Source organism: Vidua macroura, chromosome 13 (assembly GCF_024509145.1).
Source record: "Vidua macroura isolate BioBank_ID:100142 chromosome 13, ASM2450914v1, whole genome shotgun sequence".
NCBI classification, from domain to species: domain Eukaryota; kingdom Metazoa; phylum Chordata; class Aves; order Passeriformes; family Viduidae; genus Vidua; species Vidua macroura.
The window spans coordinates 11,222,698-11,240,544 of record NC_071583.1 but is presented as its reverse complement, the minus strand read 5'-3'; the positions used below and the strand labels follow the sequence as shown (position 1 = coordinate 11,240,544).

Here is a 17,847-nt window from a genome sequence, read left to right as displayed (position 1 = left end):
TCAGATCCTCTTTAGGATTCCCTGATTTGACCTACACTCTGGCCTTCTAATGAGATACTCTCCAAAGCCATTTTTGTAAAAATTTCCTATTACATCTGTTTCTCTTTGGCTTTGACTATCTGCAATTAGACTGTGTAGACTGAGAAGACCAATAGTGAAGGAAAATGGAGTTTCTCTCAGCAGAAGTTTGAAATGTATCTGCAGTGCTTTTGTGAAGGTAGTATTTCAGGTCAGTCTTCACTGATGTGGTAAGTTTCTCACTGATTTGAGTAATTTGGAGCTTAAAAACATAAAGATGATCTAGCTGGCCTTGGCTGAAATGAATTATTGCTTTTAGCAGAGAATCTTCTTTTGAGAGAGAAGCTGGTGGTTGACTGGAATTCCTGCAGATTCTTAGGCAGGAGATTTGTATCTTTTCATCTGTTTTCAAGAAGGAGAAACAAGTTATAAAAACCACTTAAAGGTTCAGTTAAGATTTATTCTGCCTGCATAACTGCCTCCCATAATAACTTTAATATGCATCATCCTGAAACTCTTAATTGGCCCTGGTGTTGGCAGGGCTTTCAGACCCAGCAGAATCTCCACTGTTCAGCATCTTTTAGGAAGGAATGTAGCCAGAGAAGCACAAAAGATGAAATGGCTGCCTTATAAATTCTGACTGACCTTGAGAGTCCTTGTTCTAACAAGCAGGAGGATGCTGTTGAATCCGTCTAGATGAGACCAGTGATGGGAGTTGTGTGTAGGTGGGCAATTGGTGAGGCAAGAGGAGAGGATGGGGAAAGGCCTCATGGATTTGGTGGGAGGAGGTGGTTTCATTGTGGGCCGTGTACCTACTTATCCTGTTGTTTCTGTTGTTGGTTGGAGTCTTGTCTGTACTGACACTGATTAATTTTTATTTTTTTTCTCATGGGTACTTGTGGGGTTGGGCTGTGGTTTGAACTAACCCATTTTGTCAGAGCTGGTTTATTTTTTTAGGAAATTACTCCAGTCAGTTGTTCTTCTCTGCTTAGTAGCTGCCTGGTCCCTGTGTGGGTGCTCATCAGATAGATCAGAGCCTGACTGACTGAGAAGGTTGAAATTTTCCTTAGCTTTTCCTCTGCTCTCCTTTTACCTGGGTGGAGGTGGAAACCTGCCAGGCTGTGCTGGGGTTGTGTGGTTTCTGTGAATGATGGAGGACTGTTGTTCTTGCTCTCCTGGGCTGTCAGTTGGATACCTTTTGCAGACCCTAAATTCACTTTAAAACAAAGCATTTGGCTTAGTTTGTTTAATTCCATTAAGTAATTTCACTGCTAATGCATAATTATCTACAGCAGTGACACTCGTCTATGCTTTAATTATCACAAAGCTGCACAACTCCCCCTCCCCCCTGCCTGGAAGTTGTCACTTGTGCAGGGTGGTTTTGCAGAGATAAGTGTGTAATACATGGCAGTGCTTTGGGTCTCACAATACTCAGACAGTTGCTGATTGCTAAATGTAGGCAATAGAAGAGGCAACGATTTTGGTTTCAGTCTTCTATTAGTGGTTTTTATCTGTGTGGAGTGAGACACGTTGGGAAGGAAAAAGCTTATCAAAACTTCATAATACTGGCTTGAAGATAAAGATGTGAGCAAGTGCTGATTGGAGACATTAAGCTTGCAGGAGTTGAGAAAATTTGGAAGCATAAGTATTTGTTTTTCTTTTGAAGAAATGCAAGAAATGAAGCATCAGGGATCCTGGGCAGCAGCCCATGAACCCTGTTTGTGTTTAAGGAAGATTCTTTGTATTTATATGTTTTTTTTTTTCTCCCCCTCCCTGTTTTGTTACTGACTCTTTTTGGTAAACACCCTTTAAGAGTGGAGAAGAGCCCAGTAAAAATTATTGATTCAGCCAGTCATTGTGAGGAAACAGAGATTCAGGGTATTTACTCCTGAACTCGGAGAAGATGCATGCTTGAGTGAAATACCTGCTGTTTCTTAACACCACACACTTGTTTGTTGAGGAGTGATTTTGTTAAAGGAGACGACAAGGTCAGCCTGATATGAGTAGAGGTTACGTGGGCAATATGATACTTGTGTCATTGAAAGGTAAAGGTCTGTTTGGGAATAATGTGATCTGTGAAAGATTTCTAAACCCTTGCAAAATAAAGGCAGAAAAAGCCAGAGGGGGCTCATAATTGTACTTCTCTAGTTTCACAAAGCTAAGAGGACTGGGTTGGAGACACCTCATTTAACTTGCAATGATGCGCTGAGGTTTGTGGATGAAGAACACCTGGAGCCTGTGTCAAAAAGAGAGCAAATCTTGAGAGGGACCTGATAGAAATGAGGATGGTATGAGGAAGCATAACCTCTGTATTATCTTATAATAAATGGAAATGAGGCCATTTGTTGGTGTTATCTGTGGCAGAGATGTTCTGCCAACTACCTTTGTTTGGAACTCTGGCCAAGACATGCAGTATGTAATTGTGCTCCAGCTTCTATCCTGACTGAATTCTTAGGCTTGAAATTACATTTTTTCACGTACAAAAGCACTGAATTTTTTTCCTTTGTATTGTTACGATGAAGGCAATTTTTGGTTGCTGGCTGTCAGGAATGAGGAAGGGAGGACTATAGAGCTTGTGTTACAACATGCATTCTCAGTCTCTATGCACCTGGCTGGCAGCAGTGGCACCTGTTTGAGCAAGATTCCTTTGGCCTAGAAATATGTTATGTATTTTCTTTGGCCCAAGGACACAGTGTTAAGTATGTCACTTGAAGACCTTGCAGCTTGCTAAGCTCTAAATCTTACCATCAATCTCATACTTGTTTTCTGTGGTACTTACAACTAGAGTGGTTTATGCACTTCCCAGATAAGAAGACTGGCATAATATGGTGGTCAGTTTGGCTTTCTTCCTCTTAGGAAGAACTGTACTTCCTAAAGAGGTTATATACTTGCACTGCAGTAATTTAGTCTTGGATCTTTCTTTTTGGGAACCTGAACACGAGTGACAATTTCCAGTGTCTCTTTTCTAAATACTGTTGGCTGAAATACCTTTCATATCAGGCAATGGGTCCTCACATAGAAAGAATTTAAAGTGACAGAACTGATGCCCAGAACAGTTGTTGGGTTTTTGGGTTTGTGTACAACTTGCCTGAAAACCTTCCAATAGGAGCACAGAAGTAAACACTGAGTTGGTGGCTTTTCTGACTTGTCTAATAAAATCCACTTGCGAGAATTGATGTTACCATCATCTGCTTATGTTATCTGATTCTCTGGAGCTGTGCTCTCACCTTTGTAATTCACTTTCCAAGTAAGACTGGGATTGAGATGTCACTCTTAAAAAAAAAAAGTTTATGCAAAGATACAGAGGAAAGCAGGGAGATGAGGAGAACTTCATGGTGTAGGTGTTGCAGCTCCATTGCCTCACTCTTGGCTGACATGTGTGAGATGCAATGTGGAAAAGCTTTCCTTATCCACATGGCAAGGGAGATTGGTTGGTCATTTCACTCAGGGGAGATTTGTTGGTCATTGTTGGACTGCTGCAGAAAAGGGTGGGGGACTTATCCCAATGGGGCAGGCATGGGAGAAAAAATAGTAACAAACCTCATAAGCCCAGGGTTGGGGTAAGAGGGAGAATGGCACTTCCTGGCTTTGTGCACACGTGATGCTTTTGCCTCCTGTGAGTTTGTTGGCAGGTGTGGAGAGAAAAGATCCCAGCGTGGCAAGTCAGCCACCAGTGTGGCTGATGATTAATTGCCCTTTTTAAATTGCAATTATGTCAGTCACAGAACCTGTGAATATTAATTCTGGATTTGCTGCTTGAAAAAGTGAGTGGTGATGAGATGGGTCCATTTTACTGATGTCTCAAAAGTGGGATAAGTGCTGCAGCCAGTAGTTATTACTGAAAAGAAAGGCTGCTGTGACTCTTAGCATTGTTTTGTGTCTGTCTTGCATCTTCTTTTTCCAGTGTTTCTGTTCCCTCCTTCAGAATCCTCTCAGTGCTTACACTGGATTTTTCACACTGACAGTAGAAGGTGGCAGGCTGGCACCCAGAGTTAATCACTGGAAGCAATGTGAGATACCTAGGTTTGGTGGATGGCTTTCCACTATTCCTGCTGCTTCCTGAATCCCTCAGAGACTTCAGAATGAAATAGGGATTGCTTTTTTGCTGCTCCAGCTCTTTCCCTTCATCTCAAATGAGTGTAACCATTCATCCCATTATACTTGGATCTTTTGAGATAATTTTCTGATTGTGCCCTGTTGGAAGGATATTAACAGGCAAGCATCAGTACACCATGACTGTTTTCCTTTCAGTAATCTGCTTGAATAAGGATGATGAAAATCTTGGTTTCTTCTGTGGTTTGGGTCTCTCTTATCAGTCCTGATCCTGTCTAGCATTTTCTGCATGAATCAGGACAAATGGTTGCATCTTGCTTGTGCTTTAGTTTTCCTGGAATAGTACTTATCTCAAAAAATCTTGTCATGTGTTGATTTTCTCTGAGATCTTTGAAGGTGAATAGCATGGTTTGTTTTGTTTTTAGTAAATAAAAATAAGTCCCCTCAGAACCCTCTTGTGGTTTTTTATGCTTTTTGTTTTTTAAAGATTTGTCTTTCATTTAAAGCTTTTCCGAGTTTTCAGTTATTAGTGACTTTAAATACCTAGTTATCTCATTGTTTGCTTGTGGGGCTGGTATGCTGAGTTATCAAAATGACTAATGATTTGTAAGAAACAGAATTGGATGGTGGAAGTTGCACAGGTTATCTCCCCTGTTTGTTCTTCTTTTAGTGCTACATTTTGTGTGGCTTGTATAAGTTGATTGCTTCCTGAAAATTTTTCAGAATGGAGGTATTGAAGATCTGAAAGTGATGGGCATATGAATGTCAGCTAATTACTTCAGTTGGTGACTGTAGTTAGTGTCCTACTGAATTAAAGGCACTATGTGATAACCCCTTCAAATGCAAGGGATGTGGCTTGCAGGCAGCAGGAGGGCTCTTGTAGTTGTGTCAGACTGCCAATGAAAGGCCAGAGGAGAATTAGGTGCAGCAGAGAACAGAAAAAAAAAAAATTCAGCTTTTGCTTTCTGTGGTCCTTTCCTGGAAGGCCTCTAGCAGGCAGTTAAGTCTATTTTAGTAAAGACTTTTTTACCAGCCTGGGTCAGCATCAAGAGCTGGCCTAGGAGAGCAGGTTCAGTGTATCATTCTGGCTTTTCTGTTTTCCCCATTTTTCAGCTTTTATAATTGAATGGTAAATCGCTTGTTTTCCTCTGACCCTTTTATTTTGGAAGGCTCCAAGCAGTCTTGTATGGCTACTGTTGCCCTTTGAGGTGGAAATGAACCATTTTGTTTTGTGGAACAAGGATGTCCAATAGCTCTTTAACAACCAAGTCGGCTTTTTGTCACTAGCTCTTGTGGGTGTTTTTTTAATTCTCCTTCTCCTTGCTTTTTCCCTGGTGCACTTTGTCTTTAGCCTGGTGCAGTAACTGCTTTGTCCAGTGCTTAGTTGATGGCATGTAGGCATGGTTGTCACATGAGGAAGTGGTCATTTTCATAACCGCTCTGAAGAGGCATCAGAGCTGCCAGCACCTCTGGCTTCCCAAACTGCCATTTATTGGTACAGAGTCTGTACTTAGAAACCTGTTGGCAAAATGCAGAGTTTTCGGTAATGTCTGGCTGATACAGAAGTTTCCATTGCATTGGAGGACTAGAGAAATCAAAAGCTTCAGCCTCCATTTCTATTTGGGTAGTCTCTGTTTTCCCCAAAAATGCTTTGAAAGCTTTGTTTTGTTACCAGAAACTGAGCTTTAGTTTCATGTAGCTTGTCATTAGGATAATATTCCCTAGCTAAATGGGAACTCTGAACATTGATTTTAATTAATTGAAGGAGTTTTGAAATATGTATTTTTTGTTCTTAAATTGTTTCAGTAGGATTTGTTTCTGTAGGACTGTAGCAGCGCACATTGCAAACCCTCCTTAAAAGACACTGCCAAGACACTCCCTGTTTTAGATGGCACCCGACAGACAAGTCCATAGCCTGCTGCTCAGTGCTGTGAGGTGCGTACACTCCTTCTGTTGACACAAGGTGCAAATATCAACTCTTCATCAAGAAATGCCTAGGAAAAGTCATGCTTAAAGACTATGCAGTATTAGAGGTGATTTCTGTCTTTAACAACATGTCTAATTATCCCTCACAGGGGAATGGTATGATACTCCAGTGATTTATCTTGAAAAAGAGTTTAAGGGTATCAGGTCAGCAACTAGAGGTTTGTGTTCAGAAAGTTGAGGTGTTTTGGAATAGAATATGCTGATCATCACCATCGTGTCAGTAGTTTTGATATTTGGGGACTGAGAATGGAAACTAAAACTTGCAATGGCTCTTTGTCTTGTTGTAAGAAAGGAAGATTTGGCTGTAACTCGTAATGTGACTTGAGAGAACAACCAGTGTTGTGGAAAGCTCAGAAGAAGGGAGTCTGCCTTCGTGTGTTGGTACCCTATTTGGTGTGTGCATGTTTCTTCCCCAACATCATGTCAAAGTAGACTTTGTCCTTTTTACTTGGCAGTTCCAGCGCTTGTGAGTTCAAGGTAGGCTTTTCTTCTTTGGGGGCTGTGGTCTGACAAGGATCCTGCATTTACAGCTTGAGCTCTGTGACCAGTGTGAGGAGGAAGGTGGGGATGGAGGAAGGTCACTTCATCTGCTGCCTGTCTCATTTCTGTCAATGTAAAGAGCTTTACAGAGACAAGTAATATTTTGCAATTGAGTTTCTCTTCTAAAGACACTCTGATGCTAATGTTGATTTAATAAGGTTCTCTCATTCTCTCTCCTTGCTTAATTTGAAACGTCTAATTTTGTGCTTCACAGTTCTGAACACAGAATTAGTGAGGGAAGAGGAGCCGGAGGCAGGAGGAGCAGAGTGCCACACCAGAAGTTGCCAGGGGAGATTGATTCAATAGAGTGAAAAAGTGCAAAAGGTTATATGTCCACAGTTCAGAGCAACGTGATGGTGGTACTAATGAGAAGAAGAGCTTGATCCTTTAAAATGTTTTAAGATCTCTGTGGGTGTATTACAAACATTAAATGGAAAAGGGAGCATTAGAGTGTTGGTTTCTTTGAGTGGATTTTTCTTTTGATTTTATATGTATGTAATACATAATATATGACAGGCGGGAAGGATAATATTCTGAGATAAATAGACATTTTAAGGTTTTTATTTTAAAGGTTGTTTTGTTAAGAGTGGCATTTATTTTCAGAAATGTTGAGAGGTTATGAGAGATTGTGAATTTGATCTGGCTAATTTATTTTGGCTGAACTTGAATGTGTGTTTTTCCTGCTAGAATTTTATGCTTGTGGAAGAAGCTATTGACATGGACATTTAATTCCTTTGTCCTGGGGATAAACGTAAATTCCCCAAAACCACAGTGTCAAAAGATTATCTAAAATATTCTACAAATAATAGTCATAGTGAAAGCTTTTACTTTGCCTCCTGCTTTGTTAGTGTGCCTTTCCTCTTCCTCATAGGAAACCACTCCTATGCAATGGAGTTAAAGCCTAATTTGCCTCTTGCTTGAGTTGGATGACAGTTCTTCGCACAACTGAGCGGACAGTGTAAAAGGAGTACAAGATGTGTTCAGCTTAGTTTTATGATAAGCTGCCAACATGCTTATTTGAGAACCTCATTAAATTGCAATTAAAGTTTTTAAAGGAAAAAAAAAAAATAGGCCGTCTCAGTCAGTACTTGATAGATGAGTTTGTGGTTTTCAGTGCCAGCCAGGGGCATGATCTGCTTCTTGCAGTTGGAGCTCAGTGAAAGCTTTGGTGAAGTCTGACCACAGAATCACCAACAAACAGCTGCCAGCACTGGAAACTGTGAGTGATGATCCTCTGCCTGGGTTTCTTTCATGCCCCTGGTCAGAGAGAAGTATCATAGCTTCCTGATTAAAGCTATGTATAAGACCCCCACCCACTTTCTTCTCACATTGTTTCTGGTAATAGTACCACTTTTACCAATTTCTTCTGCTGAATTTGATAGCTAACACTGGATTCTGCAGAGTTATCTCAAACATTTGGCTGGGGAGTGCATTTGACCATGCAGGCCTGCATAAGGAATAAAGCTTTAGGCCCAACTGTTAATATAGATTCTAAAAGAAGCCTGAACCAGCCTTCGAGGGTTTCTTTTCTGCTGACTTTGTGCCTGTAGTGACTAGTCTCCAGGAATATTTATCAGATCACTTGCCTGTCTGGTTATTTCCAGTCCATTGCACTGGCCAACTTATTTGATCAATAAATCAATCAATCAACAGGTTCTTAAAATTACTTTCATTGACTTTGGAGGTGTAACATACAAAAGGAGTCTACAGAAAATAAATGATTGTATATGTCCCAACTATAATTACAGAGCAAACAGAGTGGAGATATGTTTGTAACTAGTATGTACTACAATAAATATAGCAATCTGTCTTTAGGGTTTTGTGATACTATGTTGTATTGACTCCTTAAATTTGCAAACTCATAGAGCATGAATCTTGGCTCTCTCAGGTCATCAGAGTGCTATATTTAGAGCATACCCTATTTTAAAGCTAAATTTCAAGCTTCTTGCTTTTGATTAAAAGGTCCAGAAATAAATACTTATCCAGTTCCTTAGCATGTGACATAATTTTTGAGCTTCAGAAGCTTCACTGACAGCAAAATGTTTTCTTTTCAAAAGGAAAATTTCTCAGACTGCTTAACTCTTCCTGCTGCACCTGGTCTATGCCACCTTCTTCTTGACAATGGCAACACCTGATTCATGATCCTTGTTGATAGACTTCCAGGTACTGCTCCTTCAAAGAAAGAGAAAATGCTTTCCTCCTGAATATTCCAAGCCATCTGCCTTAAGCAAGAGCATTGCATTGCCTAGTAAATGGTCATTGAATCAGCTTTGAATTCTTGTAGTTTTCAGAAACATTAAGCCCTTGCACAGCGGGAAAACTGCTCTTTGCAAATTGTCCTATCAAATGGAAATCAAAATTTTGCTGGCAGTGACATATATTTGCGAGTTGCTCTTGATACAAGCATGCCCTGGAGATTGCAATGTAAAAATAAAGAATGCAGTTTTACAATAGACTGAAATCCTTGTTGTTGCTGAATCTACACTCTTCCTTTTGCAAATGATTTCATGATGATATACTTGGACTTCATTAAAAGATGCAACCTTGCAGCGTTTTCTCTTATCACAGCCTTGAGAAGAGCCAGTGTGCGTGTATTTGAGAGCCAGTATATTCTCTTCCTAAAACACATAGTGTGTTGGAAGTGCTTTGGAAGCAAGGATCAGAGTCTCTAGTGGACATTTTGTCTGTAGCTCAAAACCACAACTTAATTGGCAGCCTTTTCATAATGCTGACTGTGCCCTAGGATGTAGGGGAGTGCTGCAGGTGAAGATGGAGGTACCTTTTTGGAATTGGTTGTAGGGAAATTTAGTGCTGACTGCCTGTGTCTCTTAAGTGATTGGTGAAATAAGCGAGATTGAGATCAAGTTCCTCACTTCTATGCTTTTAATTTCCTGGCTAGTCTCTGATTATTCTTTCCATGTGTTTTTACTTCATAGGTAACACCTTACTACAAGTGTGATTATGTGTGTGGACTACCCCTGACCATTTATTTTGAGTCCCCTATGCTTTATGTGATCCTTCCAGTAAGGCTTTGGAATCCACATGATTTATACCAAATGTTAATTACTGTATGTCTTTCCCACATGCACCTTGGCAAGTTGGTAGCTTGGAATCTGCCCCCAGAATGATACTGACCGTGTAAGGCTGTGTAAAGTGTGCTTTGTGTATGTCTGGGATGAAGAAGCAGGCTAAAGAGGAAAATTTACAAGGCTGTCAGAGGAGCAAAAACAAGCTGTGTTGTTTGAAAGTGCACCTGATTCTCCACCTGCCCAAGAATTCATAGGCAGACAGAGGATGCATGACCATGGCTGAAGGCTTTCAAGAGTTTTCTTACCCAAGTATGTAATTACAACAGTCTTTCTGTATTAAAAAGCAACCCCAAAGTCAATTGCATTTCTTTTAAATTGTATAGTATTTGCGATAATAACTTCAAATTAAAAAAAATAGGTTTCTGATCTGGTGCCAGGAAATTTGTATTCATTTTACTATGCTAGCTTGTATCTATTGGCTGTGCCTACAAATATCTGTTTTGTTCAGGGGCAGGTAAAAATTGTGTGTAGTGTCTGAGAGCAAATGTGGTAAGGGAATTCCATCCAAACACACAGGGTTCATAAATTTTACTGCTTGGAGGCACACAGGTTGATTATAAATGCCATCTTGTTTTTTGTCAAAACAGTGGTGGTGTTTGAGGTACTATGTTTAACTTGAGAGCTAATATATTTGGTATTTAGGAATCTGGCAAGAGAGTGCTCTGTCCCCCTATGTGGGCACAGCAATGAGATTGGGATGTAGGCATGCATAAACATTGCTGAAAACTTTCCCCAGTCTGTCCTATCCCTAGAAAGCCATATGCCACCTTAGGCTAGTGTAATGGGAGTCTGCATTAATGATTATGAGCTAGAAATAATCCAAGAAGAGTTGAGTGGCCTTCGTTTCTAGCTTTACGAGAAATACCTCATTGACTCAGTCTGAAATATATTCTGGGATCAAAAGTCATAATTAATACAACATTTCATTATGCCCTTTCTTGAAGTTTTGGTTCTTGGTTTATTTTTCTTGTTCTAAATTGGTCAGGGACTTGGAGATTCTGAAGTCTAATAGGCAGAGTAGGAATTTAAGCAAGAAGGTAAAAATTTAGAGCGAGTTGTTGACTCACCTACTATCAGAAATAAGCATCTTGAGCATACATCTCTAGAGAACCTATGCTCTGCAAGATTTCTAAAACCGTTGAATGCCTTGTCTGTTAGCAGCCTGCAGAATGAAAACTGTATGTATGCATGTATAGAAGTGGTGATGGGAAAAGGAGAATGTGGAAATGGGCTGGAATATTAAAGCAAGCAATGAAAGCAGATGGTTTACTTTGGATTTTATAAAATGGGTTTCTCTTTAATTTTGTTTTGAATGAAAACCATGAACAGTTACCATTGCAAACCTATTTGCAACTGTGCCGTAAGTATTAGGATGCAGTTGTCCCTGAATCATAAAAGGGCCAAGGCTTTTTTGGCTGCTTCCCATCTTCATGTTTATAGAATTGTGTATGGTCTGTATGCATTAGAGTTAAGCAATTTCATCCCTGCCTTTCCTCAGAATTGATTGCTGTTCAGTGGCTCTTCCTTCTCCTTCTCCATTGTCAGTTGGTTACATCTCAGACTCTCATTACATTTGATATTGATACTGCTTCAATTTTTCACTAAACTGGAAGAGTTGAAGAGTCTGGAGTGGATACTGAATGTCTAGATATATTCTTTAAATACTTGAATTCCTATCATTGTGGACCATGATAAATTTAGAGCTGGATTACTGCTTTAAGAAGAAGTGACTGTTTGCTCATTCAGTGATGAAGTCTGGTCATCAAGATGTTGGAATATGTGCTGCAGAGTTCTTCAGATACTGATATGAGTGTAAAAGTTGTTGCCAACAGCTGCCTTGGGTTTTGGACACCTGCTGCCTCTCATTTCTCGCATCTCCCACTCTATCTTCCGCTCCTGAAGCTGGCAGTGCCCCTAAAAATACTTTGTGTTGAGTTCTTAAGTAGGAGATCTCTACCAAGCTGGTAGTCTGGATTCCTGAGTCATTGGTCACACTGCAGTGAAATTGTTCTGTGACAGAGTTCTTGACTATGGCAAGGAAATGGACTTCAGGGGGAAGCTGGTTGCAGTCATGTGACAAAGGGACTGTCCTGCCAAAGGCTGCTGCCCTGTGCTGATCCTTCTTTCCTCCCTGCCAATCACAGAACTGTGCTTTGATTGCTCACTGCCATTTTTACATTTCCCCAGAGTGTGAGAGACTTGAGTGGTGTGCATGATGTGTAAGGATGATGTAGTGTACTGTGTCTGGGAAGAGTTGCTGGGAATTGCCCTTTTGAGTGAAATATGATTTTGGCGCTGTTTTCTTGATTCCATTGGAAGTTAGACTGTTGATGCATACGTGGGAAGGCATCCCCTGCCTGAATAATCAATGTTCAAATGTGAAATTTGCAGAAGCACAGATGTATTACTTGTGTAGTTCCCATATCCAGCCAGAGTCTTCTCCAAGTGTCTGTATGAATCCCTAGGACAGAGGCTGCTGGTTTGGCCAGAGATCCTCTTTCAGTAACCTTTTTTTTCTGATACAGTTAAGAGGAATATCTTGACTGCGTTTTGACCTCAAACAATTAAGTCCAGTATTTATTCTGGTTCCTGTGGTTGCTGTCCAGTGGGTTACCTGGAAGAGAAAAGAAACCTTTTCAAACAGAAGAGTTCAGAAGTATTGACCAAGGGTGCTGAAAGATGACTTGTATCCCAGGGCTGAAATTACAAAACATGTAAGCTGCCATCTGGGAGCTAGAAGTGAAGCTCATTAGGGAACAAGGAAACCAGATATTGCTCATTTCTTAAACAGAATGCTTAAATTTCAAAAATATTAATGGACAGGCTATGTCTCTTGTTGTCAAGACTGGTGCATGCAGGTCTGCAAAGAGATCTTGGCACATGCTTAGAAGTTAGCAGAACTTCAACCAGCAGCCCTCTTGAGTTTTCCTTTTTATATTATTTTATTAGTGTATTTTATTTAGTCAGGGTTTTTTTTTTTTTTTCCAGTGCAGCAGTATGTACTACTACACGTTCTAATTTTCCTGTTTCCATTCAGTGGAGTGTATCTATTCCTCTTCTTGGAGTAATAATTTTTCCCTCTCCTGAAGGTTGACAGAATTAGAGTATTGGCAGTACTGTGGAAGAGATGCTCTGTGATTAGTAACAGTGTTATATTCTCTAAAACCCTGATTCTGCTGCTGTGCATTGTATTTTATGGGGCACATATTGGTGATAGGGCTGATTGCTCTCACTTCTCAGCCCTGTCCAGTGCCACTGAGTTAGTACCTTTTGTTTATTTTGTCATGTGAGTGTTTGTCCACCAGTTAGTTCATGGCTCAGGCACCCAGGGATGACAGATGTACATCCAGTAAAGAGTCAGTGGTGTGCATGACCTACCTGCTGAAATAATAGCAGGCACCACGAAGAGTGCTGTGTTCCTCCTGTCCATCTGCTGAGGATGGACAGACCTGTAATTGCTAAAATGTAAAAAGAAAATTAAGTGCATCTGTCCTGACTGTAAAAATCATCAGGAAGAAAAATGTTATTCAAATTCAGCTTCTCTCAAGATTGGTCAGTGATTACCAGTAAACACCTGTTGTGTATTGGTTTGTTTGGCCAAGGACTTGATGCTGCTATATCAAACCTATCTGCAGAAAGGAGGAATTGGCTTCCCTCAGTTGAAATGTAGATGTTCAGTTCCAACCCTCTAAGCTGGTGCAAAGGACGAGGATGGACGACACACATATCTGATAACACATCATCCCTCACTTACATGAAGTAGTCTCTGTGTGCCATTAAAATGATGGCAGATCCCATAAAAACATTACCCTCCACCGTCTGCTCCCTCTGGCAGTGAACTATGACCAAGAGGAAAGTTCCTTGTGCTCTGTCAACTCCCGTCAAATAAATAATCATAATGAAAAAAGGCCAGCCATTCTGAAGTTCCTGCTTAGCCAATGTGCTGCTGATTGAAGGTAGCCCTGAGAGGCAGGGAAGGCTTGCAGCTCTTGACAGCAAATGAGAGCTGTGCCTGCCTCATAAATGCCTTGGCTTCAAAAGGAGGTGGTTATGGGCATGAAATGTTTATCATCTTGTACTTGCTTTGCTGCTGCTGGCTTACTGTGTAAGTAAAAAGTAGTAACAAGTAAAGAAGAGGCAATACTGCAGCCTGTTATCTGCTTGTCTGCACACTTAAATAAGCTTGTGGGCAAAAGAAAAGGAGCAGGTGGAGGCAGCTTGGCTTTGACAGAGGTTTGGACTGTGCACTCAGGAGGTTTTCAGTTGCCTATGAAGGGGAATCTGGTTAGGAACCTGATCAGTCAACTGGCTTTCTGTTAGGAATCACTCTGAAATTGTCCATGAAGATGACTTGCTACGTAGATCAGCTTGTGCATTTGAAAATGCCCTTTAAAAGATTACTTGTTCTTGGCACATAATTGGAAGCAGTTGTTGACCACCTCCTTTTGAGTCTGCCTAGCACTGGCACGTTCACTGGCACATGTTGTGTATCAGCATCTCTAACACTGTGCAGCACCTTGCATGGCTCCCTGGAACTGGCTGTTTCCCAGCTTCCTTTGCTTAGCTCCCACCTTAAATGGGGGTCCTGCAGCAGGCTTTGGGGACTTTGCTCTAGTTTTGGTTTAGGGGGTGCCTGTGCTTTTGTTTTGCTTTAACAGCACAGTTCCCAACAGGGGACAGCACTGCATTGCTTAAGACACTTGTCATTTTAAAGGAACTTTTCTTAACTTGTCATCTTAAAAGCTATATTGCACAGCAGCAGGCAGCCTCCAAAAATCACTGATTTCTCTTTTTCTTCTCTTTCCCTTCCTTTCTATCTTTCGCTGTCTTTATTCCAAGCCTGTGGATTTGGATGCCTGGGTAAGCTCTCTTTTTTTGTCTGGATGTTGCTTATTCCAAGTGTCATGTTGTTACTGCGTGTGTACAGATTGTTATTGCTGAGCACAGATGCAGGATTTTATTTTCTGTCATTACATTTTAAAAGGTGTTCAGCTAGAAAATTGCATATTATTTCCTCCATAAAGATTTTCACTGGTTCCTTTTGTGTAGCTTACAGCTGCTGAAACCAAACTTGATCTGGTGATGTGTATTGTTGGCTAAGAGAGCAGCAGAAACCAGAGGAAATGAAGGTTATACCAGTATTGCTTTTTAAGGCCATGAGTTGCATCTGGTTTCTAAAATAGAGCCTGGTCACCTACCTTCAATAGAGTGAAAGGTAGGACAAAAAGCTAGTGATTTTGTAGGCCTTGTGTCTGGAATAGCGATAGCAGACAGCTCCACGGTAATGGTGATATTTCTGCTGATGCCAGTGGAGGTTGAGTCAAGGCTCCCCAATGGCTAATTGCTTGATACAAGCCTCCCTGTAAAGTTCTGCTATTCAGTCTTGGGCATGAAGTACACAAATTGCCTCTTACTATTTCAGTGTTGCCCTTAAAGCTCTGCCATTCCCTTTAGACTTGGCCAGGAACATGCCAGCTAGCTAATTTTGGAGTTAGCTCTGTTCTTTAGTGAATTTCTGTCAATTCCTTCTTCTCCTCTTGGAGTCCTTAATAGCGCTTGTTTTTCTCTCCTGCCACCTGGACTGCTACCAGGACTGGAAGAGACTTGGGAAAGCACGAGGTATTAGAATTTGCAGTTGTGAAATGTGGCAAGCAGAGGTGCCCAGCCAAAACATCTCTGCCGTGCTGCTGCAGAGATGTAACTGTGTACCTTTGGGGGAAGCTGATAACTCCTCTCAGCAAAGACAGGATGATGTAGAGACTAGGCACTTGATAGACTTGAGATCCTTTGCTTTATCCTTGTAGCTTATTTCCCTATATTGCTTCTGACTGATTATCTAGGCATCATCTTGCTAGTTTGTCTGTGAGTGGTGGAAGTGCTTTGCCAAGAAGATAAATATTTTCACAGTAATCTTGCCAAGTGCTGTGACTTGGCTTTTAGGAAGTATTCATAGGCTGAGGTTTGGACTTTTCCTTCTAGCTTGAGTTGCCCTTTGTGGAGAGAGAATTTTTGTGTTTTCTGTCCTCCAGGAGAGTCTTCTCCATATCCTCTTCCCAAATCCCAGAATCCAAACAGCACTGAGGAGAGACACCCCGGTGGTAGCTGTCAGATGTGGGCTGTGCTAACACTGCAGTTTATTCCTGGGTGCCACATTCCTTACTATTATCTGTCCCTGCCGATAAGCCCATTTATTTTTCCAAACAGATTTCTGCCCTAGTTTTCAAGTTTAACAAGGTGATGAGATGGGACTGTGATTAAAAATAATAAAAATGTGGTAATATTTTGTGGTGCAACAAAGCCAAAGCTAATCTGGGAATGGTTATAGCTAGAGTGAAGGCCAGCTCTAGATCAGTTGCACAGTCTGATGTGTGGCATGTTGGTGTCAGTTCAGGACATGGCTAAGAGTGTCTGGTTTTGTTCATAGAGAATGAACCAATAATAGTTCATTACCTCAATTAGGAGCTTGTAAAATATTTCTTTTGGCCTGTCTGTCAGCTAGCAGGCCAGTACTTGAATCCTTTAGCTGAGCCAGTATATAATGTATAGCTTTAGAAATGTGCTTGCACTGTTTGTTTCTAAATGGGTTACTTGATAAAGGACGAGAAGAAGGCAGAGAATCACATAACTCTGCCCTGGCTCTTTGTCACTGTTCAAGGCAGCACTGAGATATCCTGAAAAACCTTGGGCTGCAGAAAAAAATGTGAACATAAACCAGAGGAAAAACTTGAAAGAGCATCCAACCAGTCCATGGATCCATGCCCATGGAAGCTGTAGCAGCATGTTAGTAGTATGCCTTTGCTCTCCTTCTGTAAGAATATAATCCTTGTAAATTCTGACAACATCACAGGGGATTCTTGAGCATTTCTTGAATATATCTTACACCTAGCTTTTGTACAGGGGGCAATGGCCAACTGCATACATGTTCTTTTATAAATATATCCCCTTTTCTAAGTTTGGGTGCGTTCCTGTGTTTTATAGTTGAGTGTGTCCTTTCTTCTGTGTCTCTGTTTTGTTTGTGTTCATATTTCTTGGACATGACACTATTTGTTTTCTACACATCTTAGGTGTCTTCTCTGGGCTTTGGTCACCTCTTGCACAATATGTTCAAATTCCAGTGTAGTTGTGCAGCTTGGAAGTGAAATGCAGCTTTCTGATATCAGATTTTCAAATCAGTATGTTATTATGCGTGTTTTCCCTTCTCCTTCCTTTTTTTAGTTGTAAAGGGCTTTTTTCAAAAAGTCTATTGCTGCTTTGTTTGGCACTTGCAATCTCAATCCCCTGTGAAATTGTAATCATAGCAGCCAGTTCTGTCTGGGACATCACAGGCTTCTGACTTCAGGTAGGGAATAAGCAGCAGGACTAGAGGAACTCTTAATAAATATCCTGTATTCATTCAAAATGTCCCTAGTTGCCTAACCCAGTTTGGAACAGTGAATATTTCAGATGACACATGCTGTACTATACCATTTGTACTTCAAACATCATCACAAAGTGTACTAAAGTTTCTAGTAATAACAGCTGGGGATAGAGGGAAACAGAAAGCAACTTTGAAGCAGATCTGTCACAAATAGAGTGTTTCTCTGCATACTTCAATGCACTGAAACAGCAGCAGCTCTTGAAAACAAGCAAGGCATTGAAAACATGTTTGTGTTGCAAGTACAAGGTTTCTCTGTAACCCATAGTTCATCCTACATTATGGGTGATAAGTGGGACAATGGGGGATAATACGGGAGAAATTACTTTGAGGAAAGAATGGGGAGTACTCTGCAGTTACAATCTGCACTTAGGAGATCCAGTTTTGGTTCTTTGACCTCAGTTTTGCAAGACCCTGGGGAAGTGACTAACAGAGTGTCTGTGTGCTGCAGGGTGCATGGGTGTGGAGGCATTATTCACTGCCAGCTCCAGTGAGGTCAGTTGGCAGTCCAGGGGTCGTCATTGTGCAGAGCAGCACACCTCTAACACGTCTGCATCTCAGCACCCTGCTTGAGAGATTAGGTATTTGGTTTGTGTTCCCTTCCAGAGGGGTTGTAAGGATAAATGTGCTGGATTTCTTGGTGAATGATGTCAGGGAAACTCACAGGTTGGAAAGTTGAGTGAGTGTGTGGGTTCGTGATCCAGGTATTGCCAGAAACAGTATAAAGCCTCTTGAGCACTGGTATTG

The 17,847-nt window shown here is 41.0% G+C and overlaps 1 protein-coding gene across 1 annotated transcript in view; it reads left to right on the top strand.

Moving 5' to 3' along the window:
• Positions 1–17,847, top strand: part of CHCHD6 (coiled-coil-helix-coiled-coil-helix domain containing 6) — a 109,120-nt gene that overhangs the window by 17,205 nt on the left and 74,068 nt on the right. Inside the window, 1 exon segment of the mRNA XM_053989106.1 lies at positions 14,526–14,546. Coding sequence (XP_053845081.1) covers positions 14,526–14,546 — 21 coding nt within the window.